Source organism: Vigna umbellata, chromosome 4, assembly GCF_029865625.1.
Source record: "Vigna umbellata cultivar VRB3 chromosome 4, Vumbellata_1.0, whole genome shotgun sequence".
Taxonomy (NCBI): Eukaryota; Viridiplantae; Streptophyta; class Magnoliopsida; order Fabales; family Fabaceae; genus Vigna; species Vigna umbellata.
Window position 1 is genome coordinate 50,147,422 of NC_142168.1, and position 23,478 is coordinate 50,170,899.

General features: G+C 38.8%; 1 protein-coding gene and 1 pseudogene across 1 annotated transcript; both read left to right on the forward strand.

Annotated features, from left to right (window-relative positions):
• The first annotated feature begins 17,686 nt into the window (after nucleotides 1–17,686).
• On the forward strand, nucleotides 17,687–18,694 carry LOC148200480 (protein FAR1-RELATED SEQUENCE 4-like). The gene is made up of 2 exons (XM_088112961.1): nucleotides 17,687–17,973; nucleotides 18,199–18,694. Exons 1-2 carry the CDS (start codon nucleotides 17,687–17,689, stop codon nucleotides 18,692–18,694), a joined length of 783 nt encoding a protein of 260 aa, XP_087969087.1.
• A 237-nt stretch (nucleotides 18,695–18,931) lies between these two features.
• LOC148200481 (uncharacterized) lies at nucleotides 18,932–20,357 on the forward strand (annotated as a pseudogene).
• The last annotated feature ends 3,121 nt before the right edge of the window (nucleotides 20,358–23,478 follow it).

The following is a 23,478-nucleotide window of genomic DNA, read 5'->3' on the forward strand; positions in this document are numbered from 1 at the left end:
CATGCAAGCAATTTAAAGAAGTATTCTAGCTCCCCTTACCTTGAAACTTCATTGCTCAGCTCAAAGACCCGCAGCTACAGTACCTCACACGCGAATAATCAAGATAACACCCTACAACCCGCAATGCGGTGATTAAGAACAGCCTTAGAGCTAGAATGAACGGAAGAAAACGTAAAGGAGGGTACACTAGGCACATGCAACTTGCCCTAGGTCCCAAACAGCGGAGAACAGTGAAGAGCTACTTACCTGCTGAAGAATAAAAATCTATTTGGATGGTTGCGAAGGTCTTTATGCCGTGGTCACTTGAGCACCACCTAATCCAACATGCAACCACTAAATGTTAGGGAATGGTAGAGAGAAGGCAGAGAGAAATGGAAGAGCAAGCTTTTTAGAGAGAGAATGGGAAGTTGATGTAATGAACTTAGATTTTGAAAGGTTCCTTCCTAAGGTGATAGTGCCCTTAGCCTTATGGGCCTGGCTGCCTCAACCTAAGGCCCAACTGCCATATATTTTCAGGCCCTTAGAGTTGACCAATAAACTGTATCGTTGAACGTCAATTTTTAAGAATGTTTTGGCATTGAGGGATAGTAGGGCCCACTGACCGCCATCTTTTCACCTCAGGTTTGGAGTAATTTAGTTCCAAGACGTTGAGCACGACAAAGTGTCACTAAGCGCAATGTTTTGCGAGAAGAATGACACTGAGTGTCAGAACTATGGTTCATCACCACTTTTTGTGAAAAGTTTAATGTTGAGCGCCAATTTGTATGTTGAATTTTTTTTCTTCTTTGATTATTTGAAATAGATTTATAATAGACTTTATGTGTGTTCGTGATTATTATTGTGTTTGATTAAAGTCATAATACGATTTTGGACATTTATTATGATGGTGTTGAAGAATTTCAAGGAGAAATTCTTTGTGGTATGATCTTAGTGTATGCATTGATATATAGGATGTCAGTAAGGAGGTATCCTGAACTCAAATAAATATACACACTCAAATAAATTAGATTTAATTGTGTATGAGATTAACAGGAGGTCCTAACCGCTGCAGTATTTGGTTTTAGGCTCGAAGAGGACTAACCTTGTGAGTAATAAGGTGATAATATCTTTGTCTATGACTCTACAAAGCATAAATATTACTACAAGTGCACACTTAGAATGAATCTCAATGTGAAAGGTATGTATAACTGAGTCTACTGTCAACTGTTTGTGTGAATATATATGATTTATTGTATTTTATACATGCTTAGTTTATAATTGATATAATTTAAATAATTTAGGATAATTCTTTTGCATATTAACTTACTTATGAGTGCATATTTTTTCAAGGTACGACAAGTTCATTACAAGACAAGCTCGTGTAGGTAGAAAACTAGGAAAGAATTTAAAGGTATTACAAGACAAGCTCGTCTAGAAGAAACCTTGATCTTGGTTTTGAAGCTTAACTAAACAACATAAATGAAAAAGTCTCTCTGTATGAAAAGTAAGTCTAACCAGAAAAACACTTAGGATAGGAAGTTTTATATATTCACTGGATTTTGGAATCTAACTTTATTTGTTTATGTATCGAATTTTGAAATTCGATTATACGAAATTGTGTGTTCATTAGATTTTGAAATGGTGTGTTTTGTTTGTGTGTTCTAAATTTCAAAATCTAGTTATATTAACTTGTGTGTGGTGACTAGACATGTGAATCCATAATGCTTTTCTCGAATATAAAGTTATACACTACATGATGAAATCCAACAACTACACCCCTAAAAGAATTAATGGGATTTCTTGATTCAAATAGTTCTCTTAAATTATATAATCTAGTTTGCTATTAATAAGAGGGTAAAATGGAAAAAAAGAAGAAAGGTTTGGAAGTGTAGAAAAAGAAAACGTTAGACACTTATTACTAAAAGGATCAAATTAGAAAAAATAATTTGGAAGTAGAGGAAAACAAATCGTGGGGTGTAGGAAGCACCCAACTTCTTAACATGTTATTCTCACATTAGGCTTTGGGTGTTGCTCCCTCCACCACCACACCTTTCTCCCTCCACCTCCCCTTTACTATTTTGTCCCTCAGTAAAATATTATTTTTAGGGTTATTATTTTTTAATTTTATTGTAGCCTATTTCACTAATAAACTATGTAGTCCCTTGCATGAGTAAAATATTTTTCTTTTACTTTAACATTATACTTATTCCTCTCTCTGGCTTGTGTGAGATACTACAAATTGCAAAGGTTAGTGGTGGTGGAAAGAATTATCAAGCAATCTTCCTCTTGTGGTGGTATAGTGTTGCTCTCGTGCGTGGAGTGGTGTAGTGCGTGAAGTGGTGCATTGCGTTTGTGGTGCTTCCTCCAGGTGCGTAGTCCAATAAACCTTCACATAAAACCCTAAAATAAAAACGAAACCTTTAATGGATGACATCCTTCAATGGATGTCAACATCCGTTTAAGGTAAAACGGATGTCGACATCCGTTTTACCTTAAACAGATGTTGACATCCGTTGAAGGATGTCATCCGTTAAAGGTTTCGTTTTTATTTTAGGATTTGTTTTATTATTTTATTAGATATTTTAATAATTTAATTTAAATATTTTGATTTATTATTTTGTGTCAACACCCAATTTTGTCCGGGTTGAAACAATGTGTTTTTATTGGCTTTTATTTTATTTTTATTCTTTTTTTATGTATTTAGATTTTTTTGCTTTTAATTTTTTCTATTTTATTTCTTATTTTCAATTTGTTTTAATAGTGTTAATTAATCAAAATAATTAAAAAATTGAAAAATAAAATTAAAATTAAAAATAAAGTAAAAAAATAAATAAAATAAAATTGGAAAAAGTAAAAAAATAGAAAAAAGGGAGAAAACGTGGGAAATGGGAGAAGAGACGTGTCTCAGCAGGGGAGACCAGGTTGTTACAAGAGAATAATTCCAAGATTTTGGGGAGGGGAATTGGGTTTTGATCAGAGAGAGAAAAGAGGGGAAAAGAGTGCATACGAGAAGACCATTATCTGGAATCATCATCCAGAGTCAGCATTGGCACCGGCACCGGCGAGAAGAGGCCACCGTCTACGCAGCGAACGATAGCAGCCACCTTAACAGCAGGTAAGTCTCTGTGCTTCCAGAATCATCGTGAACGCTTACTGCATAACTGCTTCTTATGCTTATTCCATGATGAATGCTTTTCCTCTGAACACCATGAGTTCCCTCATCACCAACCTGTTAGAATCGCTGCAGCGGAATTGTTAGCGTGGAATAACAAACCAAGAGGGTTTTTAATACGAACGTGTGCCTTTTAATTTCTACTCAATTCAACTTACCAAGCAAATAATAAAGACAAATAAAGAGAGTAAGGTTGAGAGAAATTTGCACAGATGATTTTATCCTGGTTCAGATCACTAGGATCCTACGTCCAGTCGCTTATCTCAAACAAGATAAACCTTTTTCACTAACACAAAACACTTACAAATATTAGTCACAAAGAAAAACAATTTGTAAGAGTTTAGAAATACCACCTCTCTTGAAACCACAAGAGATGAACTTACACTTCCTTTGAATCTTCACAAAGGATGATACCACCTCTCTTGAAACCACAAGAGACGAACTTACACTTCCTTTGAATCTTCACAAAGGATGACCACCTCCTTCGAATGCTTCACGAAGGATGATTCTCTTCCACGCACTTCCTCGGACACACCAAGGATGAATAAGCTATTCCTCTGTCACCGCAATAGCACTTCAGGACTTTGCAGACAAGAGTTTCCTTAGCTTCAACAATCTCACAGAGTTCTCAAAGAGTTCAGAGATCTTTTGCACAAGGGAAGAGTTATTTTTGAGATAAAGAGTGAGCCATTTTATAGACTCAGCCTAATACCCTTCCATTCTTCGAAAACGGGCCATCTAACGCATTTAATCGATTAACATAAATATTAATCGATTAATAATGAGTACAACGGCTAGTTTTTCAAATCTGAAACCCCCAACGGCTAGTTTTTCAAATCTGAAACCCCCAACGGCTAGTGTTAATTGATTATTCTCAGGAATAATCGATTAACTAAATAAATCAAATATAAATTACAAGAATCAACCCTAATACATATTTGAGCACTATTAGATCAACTTTGATTATTATAAAAGCTTTATAAAATACAGAGATCTTCAATTTGTCTTTATGGATCTTGACTTGTGCAAATCTGTTCATCATCAAAACTTCATCTTTGATTTTTGCTAACATCCTCCCCTTCTTTTCATTCTCTGTTACACCATATTTCCTCTCTCTGCTATAACTCCCATGCTCACGGCCAATCTCAACAAATCAAAATCCAAAACCCATCGCACAATCCAAGAATGAAGGGATAAGCTGGAGCGATGGCCGACGATGGTCTCGGCGGTGAAAGGCGGAGAGCTCGACGAAGAAGAGGCAGCTCGTATGTTTGAACTAGGGGAGACGAACCCCTCCCTGGGTTGCCGGTATCGGAGAGTGCAGATAAGAGCAAGGAAGCAGTGGCACGAGGGTATTGAGTCCCGGCGGCCTGGAGCTGTTGAGAAGGAATTTGGTGGCCGTGGAGGTGGCCGAGGAGGTGGATGAGTATAGGCATGGGGAGGGACATCATCGTGACAGTGCATGCTCGTCGTGGAGGTTTTAGCAATGGTGAAGTGGATGTTGATGGATGAGGATGGCACGAGCGGATCGGAGATGAAGACGGAGGAAAACCATCCCTGAGAATCGCTGGTTTTCGAAGAGAGAGAAGTGGAAACGATGGTGTCTTGGCTGACGGTGGTTCTGGTGGTGCGAAGGGGTCGCCGGTGAAGCCAAGGCGCGTTCTGTTTGAGGTGACGGTGGTCGGCCATGGCAGAGGTGGTGATCAGTTGTGGTGATTGAACAAGAAACCTTGAATCTCTGGAGAAGGTGCAAACCGGCTTGAAGGAGTGAGAATGAGGATGAATCTCTGAACCCCTAGGAAATTCTAGGTTAGAAGCATTGGACTGGGCCAAGCCCAGAAGTGAACGTACGTCCGGGAACATTTAGCCTTTTTTTGACCGTTCGTTCAACATTCCAAATGAACGAGCGCTCGTTATCTAAACGAGCGAACGCTCGTTCTCTTTAAGCTTTTTGATCGTTCGTTCAAATCTTCTCCCTGAAGAGCGCTCGTTATCCAAACGAACGAGCGTTCGTTTCCGAACCAATGAACGCTCGTTACTCAGCCTCAATTTCTCAACGTCCGTTCGCTATGCCTTCAACGAGCGTTTGTTATTGAGCCTTCGTTCTCAACGTCCGTTCATCATATCTCTCGACGAACGCTCATCATTCAGCTCACATTTCTAAACGTCCGTCCGTTATGTTCCCCAATGGACGTTCGTCCTCTCCCCCAACGAACGTTCGTTCTTTACCTAACGAACGCTCGTTATTCTGAATCTCTTCCCAGCGTCCGTTCAGCCTCTCAATTTTCTTTTGTTTATTTATTTTTCTTTATTGTCTTATTTTATTTTGTTCTATTTATTTATTTTAGACATTTACTTATCCTAAAATATATATTTAATAATACAATATTGATAGTTTAAATAAAAAGAATTTACAAAAAATATGTTTTAAAGGTTTAAGCACACGTGTGACCGCTCGCGTCTTCCTTGTGCTAAAAACCTTTTTCTTCTTCCTTAAATAAAATTTACAAAAATATGTTTTAAAGGTTTAAGCACACGTGTGACCGCTCGCGTCGTCCTTGTGCTAAAAACCTTTTCTTCTTTTCTTAAATTAATTACAAAAATATGTTTTAAAGGTTTAAGCACACGTGTAACCGCTCGCGTCTTCCTTGTGCTAAAAACCTTTTTCTTCTTCCTTAAATAAATTTACAAAAATATGTTTTAAAGGTTTAAGCACACGTGTGACCGCTCGCATCGTCCTTGTGCTAAAAACCTTTTTCTTCTTTTCTTAAATAAAATTTCAAAAATACGTTTAAAGGTTGAACACTCGTGTGATCGTTCGCATCGTCCTAGTGTTCAATACTTTTCTCTCTTATTTATGTAATATTAAACGAGGGTATGAGTGCTCGTGCGATCGTCCGCATCAGCCTAGCACTCAATGCTCTCAAGTCTTCCTAAATAAGTAAATAACGGTATGAGTGCTCGTGTGATCGTTCGCATCGTCCTAGTGCTTAATATCGTTATCTCTCTTTTCAAAAATAATTAAAAATATTTAAATATCATTTTTAAGGTATGAGTACTCGTGCGACCGTTCGCGTCGGCCTAGTACTCATTACCTTCTCGAAAATATTAAAAACATAAAAATCTCCAAAAATTAAAAACATATGCTTTTCCAAACAACAAACAATCTTTTAGCTAGAACTACGTAACCCTGATTTCTCATTTTGAATGAGAATACGTAGGAGCAAGGTCAATCCTTGTCGGGCCCAAAAAACTAAAAAAAATATATTTTGTTTATTTATAATTTTATTTTAGGGGATAGTTAAACATTTTGAAAACCACATCATATTCGCGCATTTAATTAAAGGTACTGCCTTAGGGCAGGCGTCGTAGGGTGCTAACACCTTCCCTACACGTAACCGACTCCCGAACCCAGAATATGGTTTTCGTGGACCGTGCTTTATCGTTTTGAGGTTTTTCCATAGTTTTTCCATAATAAACTATGGTGGCGACTCCAAATCTCTTTTCAAAACCCGTTTCTTTTTGGATCGTCGTCCCGTCGCGATTCCGGTTGCGACAGATGGCGACTCCACTGGGGACGTCTAGAGAGTCGAGCCATTTAATTAGATGCGCGAATTTGGTGTGGTTTTGCTATGTGTTTTTCTTTCCCTTTTCTCTATCTATGCTTGATATTTAGAATAACTGCAATAACTGTGGAATATTGAACCCTAGGGTAGACAATATGTTTATATCTGCCTGGGAATTTTTCTGGTTGTTTTGCAGGTGAGGGTTTGGGTGTGCATAATTTCCTCCCTTCACACACACACTTTTGGCATATCATGAGTGGGGCCCTATACCCGGGTCTGAGCGTAGCTTAGAATTAGAGGAGTTGTGTAGCGGTGTCACTCTGGGATGTACTTCCTGTTTGGCTATCGTGAGAACTCCAGCTAGAGTCTGTTCTCTTCATTTGTGTCTTCACACCTAGTTGATTACTCGACTGTTGTGGAAATGCTATGAAGGGGGCCATAGCTCTAGTAACCTTTGACCTTTAGGTTCAGGGAACCATCCTGGTGAGATTGCATATACTTGACCTTGAAATCAAAGCAGTGAACCTTTGTTAGGGCACGATGGGAGAAATATGTACTTCTGTAACCCTCATGCTGTTCGTTTTTTTTGATATTACATTTCATACCATGCATGTGCTTTGTTTCGTCATGTTGTTTTATTATCATGCATCATATTCATACATCATTTAGTAACATGGTAATTTTAAGGGAAATCACAGGTACTTACTTGACTTCATACGAGATGGATGTTAACACAAGATCCGATGCTACACGGCACACCGACTCTTCCGATTTAAGAAAGAAGTATAGTCTAAGGACCCATGTTGGAAATTTGACCGGGCTAATAAACTTGGGAAAATCTTTTTTGGCTGCTTTGGGAAACGGGGCAATTGAAGACATCCCCAGGATGGTGTCGAATACTGAAGCAAGCACTCATTTTTGTAACTCACCAGCGGAAATAGAATTGTTTATTAATCATTGTAAATGGTTGGTGGGAGAGATGAAATCTTTCGTTGCCCGGGCGCGGGATTGATGTACATCATAATTGTGTTTTGTTCCTTAGACTATGTAATGGATCAAATTTCCTTTAAATGAAAGATAAGGGATGTTTGTTGGTATCGGCTTGTGTTAATTTTCCATCAGTATTGTCATCGTTATCCTGTGATTTCCACTTATCACTAGCATGCATCATGTTTTCTTTTGTTTTGCATTTTTCATCCTTATCTAATTTAATTTAATAAAAAAAATAATAATAATCAGCAGTACAAGTGAGAAAACAACGGCAAATTTTCCACGACATCCGTACAGGACCAGAGCTAACTCGAAGGTCATGGAGAATTGGGAGCAGTCACACGAATCTATTAAGGCCGATGTCAACCAGTTGAAGGATCAGATGGCCCAGATTTTGGCGGCTCTCGAAGCCCTGAAGACTACGGGAGGGGCGACGCCTGCGCAAGTCGAGGGAAGTGCTCAATATTACCCTCTGGTGTTCAGTTCTGGGAGCCAATCTGTTCCGTTCCCAATGTATGGATTACCTCCAGGTTACACCCCACCTGTGGGAGAATACACAGAAGGGGAGCAGGCTTCATTCTCTTTCCCTACCACTGTCAACATACCGCCAATCAGTATTCAGGGACCTGTTGTAATGTCCGCACCCATGATAAATGAAGGAATGCATGCAAGCATGTCTGATGGAATACGAGTAACTCCGGTGCCGCCTGTGATTACCGGAGAGGGCTTTTCTACAGGGGCTGCACCACATACCTCGTTTCAGGGGGTAATTAGTAATGTTGATGGGGCGAAAGATAAACTGGAGAGCCTAGAGGCAAGATTGAGGGCTGTGGAGGGGTATGAAAGTTATGGATTTGGGGATGTTTCTAGATTGAGCTTGGTTCCTGGCGTCAAAATACCACATAAGTTCAAAGCGCCAGATTTTGAGAAGTATAAGGGAAATACATGCCCAAAGAGCCATCTAACCATGTTTTGCAGAAAGATGGCTGCATATGCTTATGACGAGCAGCTGCTCATCCATGTTTTTCACAAAATAGTTTGGCTGGAGTAGCATTAAACTGGTATACTCATTTGGAGCCGACTCGAATTCGTTGTTGGGCGGACTTGGCTGATGCTTTTGTGAAACAATACATATACAATACCCATGTTGCACCAGATCGTTTACAGCTGCAAAATATGTCAAAGAAGGACAACAAAACTTTCAAGGAATATGCCCAACGGTGGAGAGAGTTAGCTGCACAAGTCGAACCACCTTTGTATGATAGAGAAATGGTGGCAATGTTTGTGAACACTCTCCAGCCGCCATTTTACGAGCACATGGTCGGGAACGTGTCTGCCAATTTCGCTGATATCATTATAATAGGCGAAAGGATAGAAATTGGGGTTAAAAGTGGGAAAATTGCATACAGTTCGCCCGCAACTGCAAATTACAAAAAAACCAATTTCAATGCAGGAAAGAAGAAGGAAGGGGATGTGCATGCGGCATCGGCAATGCCTGTATGGAGAGGTCAAGCTCCCGCTCATAGCTTCCGACCATACTTGGGGCAACACCCTCTTGCAGCTAATGCGGCGTTTGCTCATCAAGCCAGGCCTCAACAACAACAAGGGTATTATCAACCGCCATTGCCCCCAACTGATACTTGGAGGGCTGGGGCAATTGCAGGTCCAAATCAGAATGCGGGCCAAAATACTTACCCAAGAAGGAACCAATTTGTTAATTTCACCCCTATCCCTACAACTTACACAGAATTGTTACCCCAACTCGTCCAAAGGGGTTTGGTTGCTATTTGTCCAATGAAGCCCATGCAACCTCCGTATCCCAGGGGTTATGATGCAGAGGCCAAATGTAGTTACCATGGGGGAGGTGTTGGTCACTCAACTGAGAGGTGTCTGGCTTTTAAACACAAAGTACAGACTCTAATCGACTCTGGGTGGTTAAAGTTTCAAGAAGATAAACCCAGCATTGAGACTAACCCACTTTCTGGGCACGGGAGTGCCTCGACGAATGCCATCGAGGATGGAAAACATGAGTTGACAAGGGACGCGGGTGGAATCCGAAGTTCCAGAAAGTTTATCTTCAAGGCGCTGATAAAGGTGGGCCTTTTAAAAGGTGATTATGACGAGGATGTAACATGCGCGCTTCATCCGGATGATGGGCACTCTATTGAGGAATGTGGTGAATTTGAGAATGTTCTGCAAGACCTGCTGGATCGGGGTTTGATGCAAGTATGCTACAAGGATAAGGAGGGGGAAGTGTTTACACAGATTGGTGGAGAATCCGACGTAACTCTGCCTGAGCCGTTGGTGATCCATTTCACTAGAACCACTCCTGCGCCAGAGGCTGAAGAAAAGTCGTCTGTCATCATCCGGGCGCCGTCTCCCTTTCCTTACAAAACGGGAAGGCTGATGGAAGAAAGGAGAGAGTGCGGTCTAGCTCGTGTAGAAAGGCGTGAACCCAGGGTGGAAAAGATTCGTATTCGTGACATCAAGGAGAAATTTCGTAGTGCTGGTTGGATCAACGTGGGCCATATAATAGCCGTGGAGGATGAAGATAGCTTTGAATGCTCAAGTTTCGTGCGGGCCGGCTCCCCAGATGCACCACTCAACAATTGGAACTCTGAGTTTACCCGTGATGCTTAATTTGAATAAAATGTAATAGTTTTAATTAATCCTATAGCTTCACCCGGGGCTTTAGGATTCATGACCTACGGGTTGACGTTTAGTTTTGTGCTCAGCGTGATAATCGAATCGTGTTTGTTTTTATCATCATTCCGCATTAGTCATCTTTTTTCCTTTTTTATTTATTCCTTTTTTTTCATAAATTTAAATAATGCAGACGTGACAATGAAAGTTTTGAAAATAACAATGTCGATATTCCTAATTTTGAACACCCTATCGATAATACGGAAGATGATTATGAAGATAATCCGGAACCCTCTCCAGAGCTCTTGAGATTAGTGGAACAAGAGTCTAAAGAGATAAAACCCCATCTGGAAGAGGTTGAAGTACTCAACTGGGGAGAGGAAGAAGAGAAAGGAAGTAAAAATCGGTACTGGCATGAAAAAGGAAGTGAGGAAAGGGTTGCAAGCCCTATTGAAGGAGTTTAAGGATGTGTTCGCTTGGTCTTACAATGACATGCCAAGTTTGGATACCAATATTGTGCAACACAAGCTCCCACTTAAACCGGAATACCTTCCAGTCAAGCGAAGAACTAAGAAGAATGAAAAATGCATTCGACAAAAGGGTGCGTCCCAGAGAATTCCACGAAGGTGAGCTGGTGTTGAAGATGATCTTGCCTGTACAAAAGGATCATAGAGGCAAATGGACCCCAAATTATGAAGGGCCATTCGTAGTGAAGAAGGCATTTTCAGGTGGGGCACTAATTCTCACAAGGAAGGATGGAGAGAAGTTACCATTACCGGTTAATTCGGGTGCAGTCAAAAAATTTTACACATGATGATTCCGTGATAGGGGATCAATATTAAGGGATATTGACATGATCTTTAAAGTTTGTTGTACTCTGCGTTATTTCATTCAATAAATACTGCATGGTTTCATTCATAATTTTTGTTTGCACGCTTCTTGAAATATTGCATGTCGCGCTGAGCTTTTAGGTAAATAAAGGAAAATAAAGGTAATGATAATTAAGCACACATGAGTAAAAGCATCACGGGTATATTCGGTTGGCACCAGCTCGTTCCTGAGGGATGTCGTGAAGGACTAAAAAAGGAGAGAATAAAAATGCACATGTTGAATTCATTGTCAATTAGGTTGTCTAGGGCATAGTACGTTCAAAAAAAAAAAAAAAAAAAAAAACACAATAACTGGAAATGGCAAAGATGCAGAGTCTTCTCCTAATTCAGAGTTTTGGGGGTAACCTATGTTCATTTCTCGTTAAAGCATCCGCTTTCTTATTGCGTGAACCCCTAACCTTTTCATTTCCCTTCAAAACAAAAGATTGTCGTGGATATAACACTGGGGCAGTTGTCATCATTGTGCCCATGCTCAATGATCCGTGATCGGGGAGCAAAAAGAAAAAAAACAAATTGAAAAAATGAAGTCGATGTGTCAACTGCTACAGAATTTCGTCTCATGGTTAAGGTTGTGGAAAGCAAGTCAAGCAAGCTTCAGGATGACGTGTGGCCGTTTTCTTTATCCAAATGATAAAAGAGGTTTAATCAATTGCACCCACTTTGAGCCGTAAGTCGTAATCATTTTTCATTACCCTAGACAAGAATCATTAGCATATCGACGTCAACTCAAAAACATACATCATAAGCATCCAAAGTTGAGGAGGAAATCTCTAAAAAAAAAAAAAAACAAAACAAAAATGAAAAGGAAAGTATCATAAAGGACCACAGCAGGGGCAACAAAAAGAATGATCCACAAGGAAAGAAAGAAAAAAAAACAACAATAAAGGATGCCTGAAGTTCAAATCTCTAAAGACAGTTGACTAGGCACCTTGCAAATGATTCTTGTTTAAAAACTTTAACCGTCAAACACTTATTTGGGCCTTCATTATCCATTTCTTGCATAACCCGTTTGCCTTTTAGCCACGTTACAAGCCGATTAAAGTCCACACCGACTGAAGATTGTTCGTCCTGGTCTTTCTTACGAACTTAACTCTGGGAAGGAATGATGTGGTGACTGATAACATCACTAGAAGAAAAGAAAGGACATTGAAAATGAAAAGTGAAAATACAATGTAAAGTCTCCCCGTCAATCGTCATGTCAAGAAGGAATCCTCAACTGGGGCAATCCTTCCTACCCAAACCTTTTCACCTCCCCAAATCGTACTTATTGTGCACAACAAAATTGGGGCAGTCTTGTGGGCCCTACATGTTTCTATGTTAACCATATCTCCCCAGATGAGGAGAACACAAATGTTAGCTCCACATACAATCATTCAGCTATCTACTTCTCGTCCCTATTTTTCCCTCACCTTCTCGGGTTCAGGCCAAATTGGATTGCAGGAAGCGATAAAGAGAACTGGAACTCATGGTTACACCCTTCTCTTTCTCATTAGAGGGCTCACTGTCTCCTGACATTTTATGATTACGTTTTGAACGTACATTAGGTTTGATGACAATGTTGACAATGAGTTTCAAACATGGGCAGTCTAATTAAGAGAGAGTGGCAAAAAAAAAAAAAAAAAAAAAAAAAAAACAGAAAGCAAAGGTTTCATGTGTTTATTCATTCATGCACCCTCATGACATTACATCATACATTTCATAATAAGCAAGGTATTTTGTTTGAAAAATCCTTTAGGCACAAGAGAAGTTGTGAAAAGGTTAATACAACATTTGCTTTTAAGTTTATTCAATGTTTTGCTAAGTGTTTACCAACGTTTCAGAAAGTTACAAATCCAAGTTTTCTTCTGCGATACCGACCCTCTGCTTCGCAATGGTCAAATTCAAGTTTTTCTCCTACGATATTGGCCCTCTGCAAGGCATTGGTCGAATCCAGTTTTCGCTTTATGGCCCTCTGCTAAGCAATGGTCTAATCCCATCTCGTTGTTGTATCACTGGCCATTTGCTCGGCAATGGTCAATTTCAGCTCGTTGCTCTGTATTGTTGACCCTCTGCGTGGCAATGGTCGAATTCAAGTTTTTCTCCTCTGTTATCGGCCCTCTGCATGGCAATGGTCGGATTTAAATTTCTGTTATGTGAGTTTGGCCCTCTGCGAGGCAATGGTCAAATCCAGGTTTTAATTTTCTGTTATCGACCCTCTGCATGGCAATGGTCGATTTAAATTTCTGTTCTGTGAGTTTGGCCCTCTGCGAGGCAATGGTCAAATCCAGGTTTTAATTTTCTGTTATCGACCCTCTACATGGCAATGGTCGGATTTAAATTTCTGTTCTGTGAGTTTGGCCCTCTGCGAGGCAATGGTCAAATCCAGGTTTTAGTTTTTGTTACTGATACTTTACTTGACATTGGTCATTTGGCATCGTGACTTGAATTATTTTGTTCGTTTTCTTTCATGATTGAAACCCAGACAAAATTAGTGTCTTTATCTTTACTTAGCTTTACTTAAATAATACGAAAAGATTAAATTTTCATATTATTTAGTAATATCTAAGTAAAGAGGGGCAGCTGTCAACACCCAATTTTGTCCGGGTTGAAACAATGTGTTTTTATTGGCTTTTATTTTATTTTTATTCTTTTTTTATGTATTTAGATTTTTTTGCTTTTAATTTTTTCTATTTTATTTCTTATTTTCAATTTGTTTTAATAGTGTTAATTAATCAAAATAATTAAAAAATTGAAAAATAAAATTAAAATTAAAAATAAAGTAAAAAAATAAATAAAATAAAATTGGAAAAAGTAAAAAAATAGAAAAAAGGGAGAAAACGTGGGAAATGGGAGAAGAGACGTGTCTCAGCAGGGGAGACCAGGTTGTTACAAGAGAATAATTCCAAGATTTTGGGGAGGGGAATTGGGTTTTGATCAGAGAGAGAAAAGAGGGGAAAAGAGTGCATACGAGAAGACCATTATCTGGAATCATCATCCAGAGTCAGCATTGGCACCGGCACCGGCGAGAAGAGGCCACCGTCTACGCAGCGAACGATAGCAGCCACCTTAACAGCAGGTAAGTCTCTGTGCTTCCAGAATCATCGTGAACGCTTACTGCATAACTGCTTCTTATGCTTATTCCATGATGAATGCTTTTCCTCTGAACACCATGAGTTCCCTCATCACCAACCTCCCCTTCTTTTCATTCTCTGTTACACCATATTTCCTCTCTCTGCTATAACTCCCATGCTCACGGCCAATCTCAACAAATCAAAATCCAAAACCCATCGCACAATCCAAGAATGAAGGGATAAGCTGGAGCGATGGCCGACGATGGTCTCGGCGGTGAAAGGCGGAGAGCTCGACGAAGAAGAGGCAGCTCGTATGTTTGAACTGGGGGAGACGAACCCCTCCCTGGGTTGCCGGTATCGGAGAGTGCAGATAAGAGCAAGGAAGCAGTGGCACGAGGGTATTGAGTCCCGGCGGCCTGGAGCTGTTGAGAAGGAATTTGGTGGCCGTGGAGGTGGCCGAGGAGGTGGATGAGTATAGGCATGGGGAGGGACATCATCGTGACAGTGCATGCTCGTCGTGGAGGTTTTAGCAATGGTGAAGTGGATGTTGATGGATGAGGATGGCACGAGCGGATCGGAGATGAAGACGGAGGAAAACCATCCCTGAGAATCTCTGGTTTTCGAAGAGAGAGAAGTGGAAACGATGGTGTCTTGGCTGACGGTGGTTCTGGTGGTGCGAAGGGGTCGCCGGTGAAGCCAAGGCGCGTTCTGTTTGAGGTGACGGTGGTCGGCCATGGCAGAGGTGGTGATCAGTTGTGGTGATTGAACAAGAAACCTTGAATCTCTGGAGAAGGTGCAAACCGGCTTGAAGGAGTGAGAATGAGGATGAATCTCTGAACCCCTAGGAAATTCTAGGTTAGAAGCATTGGACTGGGCCAAGCCCAGAAGTGAACGTACGTCCGGGAACATTCAGCCTTTTTTTGACCGTTCGTTCAACATTCCAAATGAACGACCGCTCGTTATCTAAACGAGCGAACGCTCGTTATCCTTAAGCCTTTTTGAGCGTTCGTTTCTCACCAATGAGCGATCGTTATCTAAACGACCGAACGCTCGTTAACCTTAAGCTTTTTTGAGCGTTCGTTTCTCACCAACGAGCGCTCGTTATCTAAACGAGCGAGCGCTCGTTAACCTTGAGCCTTTTTGATCGTTCGTTAACCATTCCAAACGAACGAGCGCTCGTTATCCAAACGAGCGAACGCTCGCCTTTTTGACCGTTCGTTCAACATTCTCACCAAACGAGTGAACGCTCGTTATCCTTAAGCTTTTTGACCGTTCGTTCAACATTCTCACCAAACGAGCGAACGCTCGTTCTCTTTAAGCTTTTTGACCGTTCGTTCAAATCTTCTCCCTGAAGAGCGCTCGTTATCCAAACGAACGAGCGTTCGTTTCCGAACCAATGAACGCTCGTTACTCAGCCTCAATTTCTCAACGTCCGTTCGCCATGCCTTCAACGAGCGTTTGTTATTGAGCCTTCGTTCTCAACGTCCGTTCATCATATCTCTCGACGAACGCTCATCATTCAGCTCACATTTCTAAACGTCCGTCCGTTATGTTCCCCAATGGACGTTCGTCCTCTCCCCCAACGAACGTTCGTTCTTTACCTAACGAACGCTCGTTATTCTGAATCTCTTCCCAGCGTCCGTTCAGCCTCTCAATTTTCTTTTGTTTATTTATTTTTCTTTATTGTCTTATTTTATTTTGTTCTATTTATTTATTTTAGACATTTACTTATCCTAAAATATATATTTAATAATACAATATTGATAGTTTAAATAAAAAGAATTTACAAAAAATATGTTTTAAAGGTTTAAGCACACGTGTGACCGCTCGCGTCTTCCTTGTGCTAAAAACCTTTTTCTTCTTCCTTAAATAAAATTTACAAAAATATGTTTTAAAGGTTTAAGCACACGTGTGACCGCTCGCGTCGTCCTTGTGCTAAAAACCTTTTCTTCTTTTCTTAAATTAATTACAAAAATATGTTTTAAAGGTTTAAGCACACGTGTGACCGCTCGCGTCTTCCTTGTGCTAAAAACCTTTTTCTTCTTCCTTAAATAAATTTACAAAAATATGTTTTAAAGGTTTGAGCACACGTGTGACCGCTCGCGTCGTCCTTGTGCTAAAAACCTTTTTCTTCTTTTCTTAAATAAAATTTCAAAAATACGTTTAAAGGTTGAACACTCGTGTGATCGTTCGCATCGTCCTAGTGTTCAATACTTTTCTCTCTTATTTACGTAATATTAAACGAGGGTATGAGTGCTCGTGCGATCGTCCGCATCAGCCTAGCACTCAATGCTCTCAAGTCTTCCTAAATAAGTAAATAACGGTATGAGTGCTCGTGTGATCGTTCGCATCGTCCTAGTGCTTAATATCGTTATCTCTCTTTTCAAAAATAATTAAAAATATTTAAATATCATTTTTAAGGTATGAGTACTCGTGCGACCGTTCGCGTCGGCCTAGTACTCATTACCTTCTCGAAAATATTAAAAACATAAAAATCTCCAAAAATTAAAAACATATGCTTTTCCAAACAACAAACAATCTTTTAGCTAGAACTACGTAACCCTGATTTCTCATTTTGAATGAGAATACGTAGGAGCAAGGTCAATCCTTGTCGGGCCCAAAAAACTAAAAAAAATATATTTTGTTTATTTATAATTTTATTTTAGGGGATAGTTAAACATTTTGAAAACCACATCATATTCGCGCATTTAATTAAAGGTACTGCCTTAGGGCAGGCGTCGTAGGGTGCTAACACCTTCCCTACACGTAACCGACTCCCGAACCCAGAATATGGTTTTCGTGGACTGTGCTTTATCGTTTTGAGGTTTTTCCATAGTTTTTCCATAATAAACTATGGTGGCGACTCCAAATCTCTTTTCAAAACCCGTTTCTTTTTGGATCGTCGTCCCGTCGCGATTCCGGTTGCGACATTTTGGAATATATTTTTAATGTATTTTAATAATGTATATTTATATTAGTTTATATTTAAATTTTTAATTTTGGATGTTATATATAATTAGTTTTTAAACGTAATAATTTTGTAAAATATATATTTTTTATACATGATTTTTGTATCTTTAATTTTTTAACAATTTTATAATTATATAAAAAATTACTTATTACTTTATTTATATCAAATATATAATTTAATTATATTAATATTTTTATATTTGTTTGATTAATTGTTAATTATGTTAATAAGGCTCATTATAATTTTGTAGGTGATTATTATTTAAAATGGATGAATATCTTCATATGAATTCTCAAATTGGTTTTAGTTTGAAATCGGATTTGTCTTCATCAATTAGCAAAGTTGTAGAGAGGGATTTAACAAATAAATTTACAACAAATGAAATATTTCGTTCACGGGAGCACTTAATTCAATGGGTAAGAGGGATGACTTATGATTTAGGATTTGTTGTGGTAATAGTAAGATCTGACATAGCTACTAGTGTACGGGGAAGAAAAACGTTCGTCATACTTGGATATGAAAGAGGGGAAAAATATAGGAAATACAAAGTTGATGCAGTGGCTAGTGTATACGGCACTCGTAAATGTGAATGTCCGTTTAGATTAAAGGGTAAACCATGTTCAGATGGGGCCGGATGGGTGTTGAAGGTGATGTGTGGACATCACAACCATGAGTTGGCTGAAACTTTAGTTGGTCACCCTTATGCTGGCAGGTTAAATACGAGTGAGAAGTCATTACTGGTTGATATGACAAAGAGTAAAGTTACACCTGCAAATATTTTATTAACACTCAAACAAAATAATGATCGAAATGTCACAACAATTAAACAAATCTACAACGCAAGGCATGCGTATAAACGATCATTAAGAGGGTCCAGAACTGAACTACAACAACTTATGATGTTGTTGGATCGGGATAAGTACATTCACTGGAGTAGGTGTGCTGATGATTCAAAGGTTGTTACTGACTTGTTTTGGACACATCGTGATGCGGTCAAATTGTTAAACTCATTTAATGTTGTATTTATGATGGATTCCACATATAAAACAAATAGATATAGACTTTCGTTGCTTGAGAATATGGGTATGACGTCTACAAGGTTAACCTTCTCAGCAGCATTTGCTTTCTTGTCTACTGAAAGGCTGAGTAATTTCACATGGGCTTTGGAAAAGCTGAAAGGTTTATTTTTAACATATGAGGGTGGTCCTAAAGTCATTGTCACTGACCGAGACTTGGCTTTGATGAATGTCGTAGCAAATGTATTCCCTAAGTCATATCAGATGTTATGTCGGTTCCACATCCTTAAAATGTTAGTTCATTCTACTGAGGTTTGGGAAGTGTTGATGGATGCATGGGAAAATGTGATGGATTGCGCTGATGAAAGCTTGTTTGCTGAGTATGTGAATGGTTTTCAATACGCAAGCAGTTCATGACCTTTGTTCTTTGCATATGTGAATCAGACTTGGATTATTCCGTACAACACATACTTTGTAAAGTTCTGGACGAACAAAGTAATGCATTTAGGGAACACAACCACAAATAGGTATGTTGTAATGTTATTTTATTTATTTGTTTTGTAGATAAATATTTATTTGTACTTGTTTAAGGTTTTTTTTTGTTTCAGGGCTGAATCTGCTCATTAGAGCTTGAAGAAAGTTCTGGGCAATAGTATGGGTGATTTGTGTTCTTGTTGGGATAATATTCATAACGTCATTATCCTACAACACAACAAGATTAAGGCGTCATTTGAAAGTAGTTTGTTGCTCATGAGTGACCATTTTAAAGGCTACAGATATAGAGAACTTATTGGGCGTTGGTCTCTATATGCATTGGATCTCATTGCTAAGGAATTGAAAATAGTGCAGCAGATAGGATTGGACTCCTCAAAGTGTGGATGCATATTGAGACATACATTTGGTGTCCCATGTGCATGTGAATTAGCACGATATGATCCTAGGATGATCCCTATAGGTGAATTTCATATCATGTGGCGAAGATTGCATTTCTCAAATGTTGAATTAAATGAAACTAAGCCTCAGTTATCCATTAAAGATGAGTTGAAACAAGTAGAAGAACGATTCAATGAGGTTGACATTGGCGGTAAAGTCACCATCAAGCAGAAGTTACTTGAGATTGTTTGTCCTACATTGACATCAATGGTCCCTCCATTACAAAAAGTCAAGACAAAGGGTGCACAAAAAAGTAAAGTTAAACGAAGTGAAAGGTCTACTACGCGGGATCCATCATATTTTGAGTATGTGGATGCCTTTCATTCAACCATAGAATCTTCATCTGTGAGAAGTAAATTACAGTCAAAGCCAAAAGCATTGAAGAAAAGAGAGTTCCAATGATAGATCAGTTTCATTCTACTACTCACCCCTTCATTGTGGACGTTGTTGATGTTGTGGCTGATGGTCACTGTGGGTATAGATGCATTGCTGCGTTGTTGGGACTTAGAGAAGATTCATGGCCCGTTGTCAGGAATGAGTTGTACAAAGAACTCAGTGCATGGCGTGATGAATATGCAAGCCTAGTAGGAGGCTATGATAGACTAGAAGAACTGAGGTACTCTTTGTTGGTGCAATCACTGTCGGCGTAAGTGTTTCCCGTTTTATGTAGTTTCTTTATTACATTTTTTTTTCTAACAACTTTTATTCATAACAGGCTAACATGAGCAAGTGGATGACATTACCAGACATTGGTTATGCAATTGCTAACCGATATAACGTTATCTTAGTGTGTTTGTCATACTCTCAAAATTATACTATCTTCCCACTACGTTCCACACCACCTTCTGATATCACTCAACATCGCTTAATTTGTATAGGACATGTTCATGGATGTCATTTTGTGCAGGTAAGTGCATTTTGTTATGATTTCATTTTAGAATTACTTATCACTCAATTAATTATTGTAATTTGTATAATGCAGGTTAAGCTACAAGAAGGTTGTCCGTTGCCCATGGTGAATATCATGTCCTCAACCCACTATTATCCTGAGGCACGAGCGTGGTCATCTATTTATACTAGTAGGATGCACGTATTTGAACAGTTGATGGACATAACAACATCTTATGTTGACTTAGGTGATTCATGATATTTATATTATGTATGAAGATATGTGAAAATACACTATTATATTTTGTTATTTAAGTACTTATTGTCAATATTCGTGATATTTATATTATTATTATTCGTGATATTTATGTAGTATTTATTTATGTATGAAGATATTTATATTATCAGTATTCCTGATATTTATATTAGTTGTTGTTAATTAAGTTCTTATTTTTTTCCACTTAAACATATAAATATTTGATCATCTATATAACCAATATAAAAGAACATGTAACTCAAAATGAAAACATTGAAATTATAAGAAATTATAAATGTCTATTACAAATACAAAGAAAATATGATGTCAACTAATACATAATGAGAAAAAGGAAATATAAAGTCCTGTAATACATAACGAAAAAATGAAATACAAAGTCCTATCAATTAGACGTCGACCGTCTACCACGCACATGCCTCTGCCCTCTCCTAGTCGGGGAATATTCGTCAATGCCCTCATTAGCAATCTGAAGCAGGTCCACTGACACCTGATGTACAATAGTACCCTCGGTGACATGACGATACGATATCAAGGATTGTAACATTCTCGCCATTCGCCTAAATCTAGCCTGCATTATAATTATATCAAACAATTAAATAAACAAGGTGATCAAAATTTAATAATATAAGCAATGAAAAATAACATACCAGGGCGCCAGATAATGAAGGTGGAGACGATCTACGATGGGGTCGTGCCTCCTGTGGAACATCGGGGCGCTGTCTAGGTGCAAGAGTCGGTCGCGCGTCATCTGCAGCAACAATAATATAAGGATGTGAAACCCTCCTGAACCACTGAATGTACCCATCGACACAGTCAAAAGGGGATGCTACATGTCTGACATTACTCACAACGTGAGCTCTGAAGTGCAACCAAACATGATCAATGGCCACTACATCTGCATCTGGAACCGTAGTCGGTGATCGTGGAATGTCTTGCTGAAACCCAAATTGCCTCAGAACACGCTCAGGAAAATGACGACAAAGGGTGTCACCAATCCGAATCCATCCAGAATACATACAGATGCCGAAGAATGGCCGAATGCCCCGATGCCCCTCATACGGATGCCATACAACTCCACTGTATGTCAGCACATCCAACTGTGACCGAATCTCTGCGAGAGTGGAACTCTGCCTAGGGCTCTGCCACCTCATGGCACGTGGTGTGGTATTATCGTAAGAAGTCACCAACAGCCTCCTCCCCATGCTAGGGAAATGTTCGTATATCCAACTCTAAAAAATAATTATTCAATTAAATTTCATCCATCTTCTAACATGGAAATAAATACATGAAATAAATGTCAAAGTTATAACTGTACCTGAAATAGAGTCAAATATCCAGCCATCTGCTTCGTGGAGGCGAGACTCGTATCCTCGAGCTGGTCGTACAAATAGGCGAGTGTAGCAACACCCCATGCATATCTACCACACGCGTGTACGTCTCTAAATAACAATAAGTAAGACACATGTATATAACTGGCACTCTTATTTGCAAAAATCGTGCATCCTACTAGATGCAACAAATATGCTCTAGCAGCATAGTCCTAATGCTGCGACTCACACCTTTGAACATATATCTCTCTAAGCCAGTTGAGTTTGACTTTCGGACCACGTGCGTCCTCCATCTCAGCACCTGCTGTGCCACCATCAACGCCGAGCAGTTGCACAAGGGCTGTACGAGCCTCCTCAAACTCCAACTCCTCTAAATCACACATTTGTCCCATCACGGGCAGGTGAAGTAATGTCGAGACGTCATCAAGAGTAATCGACATCTCCCCTATAGGGAGATGGAAACTACTGGTCTCAAAATGCCACCTCTCTATGAATCCGAGGAGTAACCCCTTATCAACGTAATCATAACAAATCCCTATAAGAGGCATCAAACTAGAATTCAACACAATGTGTTGAATTCCCTCGTCGCATGGTCCTAACTTACATTTTTTCCGTGTGAGATCAACTTCAGTGTGTCCCCTCGATCCTACACATCAATATTTAATAAAATTTCCATTAAAAAAATAATAAAATAAATTTTATTTTTGCACTCACCCGGCCTTGTGAAATAGCATAAGCTACATGCTGAACATAGTGTGTCAGCAATGAATCATCACGTGGACCTCCAGGAAATCCACCGACATCCTCTTGTATGTCATGAACATCCGCATGCTCCTCCTCATCGTCATCGTCGTTAGGGGCCTTAAATGCATTCTCCTCACCATGAGTCTCATACGCCTCATATGTTTATTCCTCAACGGCTCGCTCCTCAGCTATGGGGTCATCCTGGATAGGAGCTGCACGACTTCTACGAGCAAAAACGATAGGTCTTCTCCGAGCTTCGCCCTGGGACGAACTCTCTCCTCGAGAACTCTCACCTTGAGAACTAAAAGATGCACCACGTGTTCTTGCCATTTCTAACAATAATTTGTTTCTTTAATTTCAAAAATTAAGAAAATTATTGTTTTAAATATCATTAATAAATTATAAAAAATGCAATTCAAAATAAATTAAACTAATAATAATTAATTTATTAACTATAACAAAAATTAAATAAAAGAAACAATTAGCTAATTAATTAAAAATATATATTTAAATACATTTCCATTTAATTATTATTAAATTAAATATTATTACAAATACAAATTTATTATAAATAAATTAAATACAAATACAAATTTACTAATATTAAATACAATTAAATTAATAATATTTATTTCAAGAAATAAAAATAATTTAAATATATAAAAGTTTACATATCTAATTCAAAAACTTAATCAATTTATTTAGAAACTATAAATTGAAAATTTTATGAAATATTCAAATAATAATATAAAAGGTTAAAGAAAATCTAAAAATAACTATATATATATATATATATATATCAAATAACTATATTTAAAAAAATTAAGAAAAAATATATCAAATATATATTCTAATTATAATAATTCTACAAACAATTAAAATATTAAAAAAAAAATACAGCATCCCGAGAGCAAAACGGATGTGGGATGTCCGATTGGCCTTCAACGGATATCTCACATCCGTCGATGGAAGTCGGACATCCGTCGAAGGCTAACAGATGTCCCACATCCGTTTTGACCTTTCGTGGACAC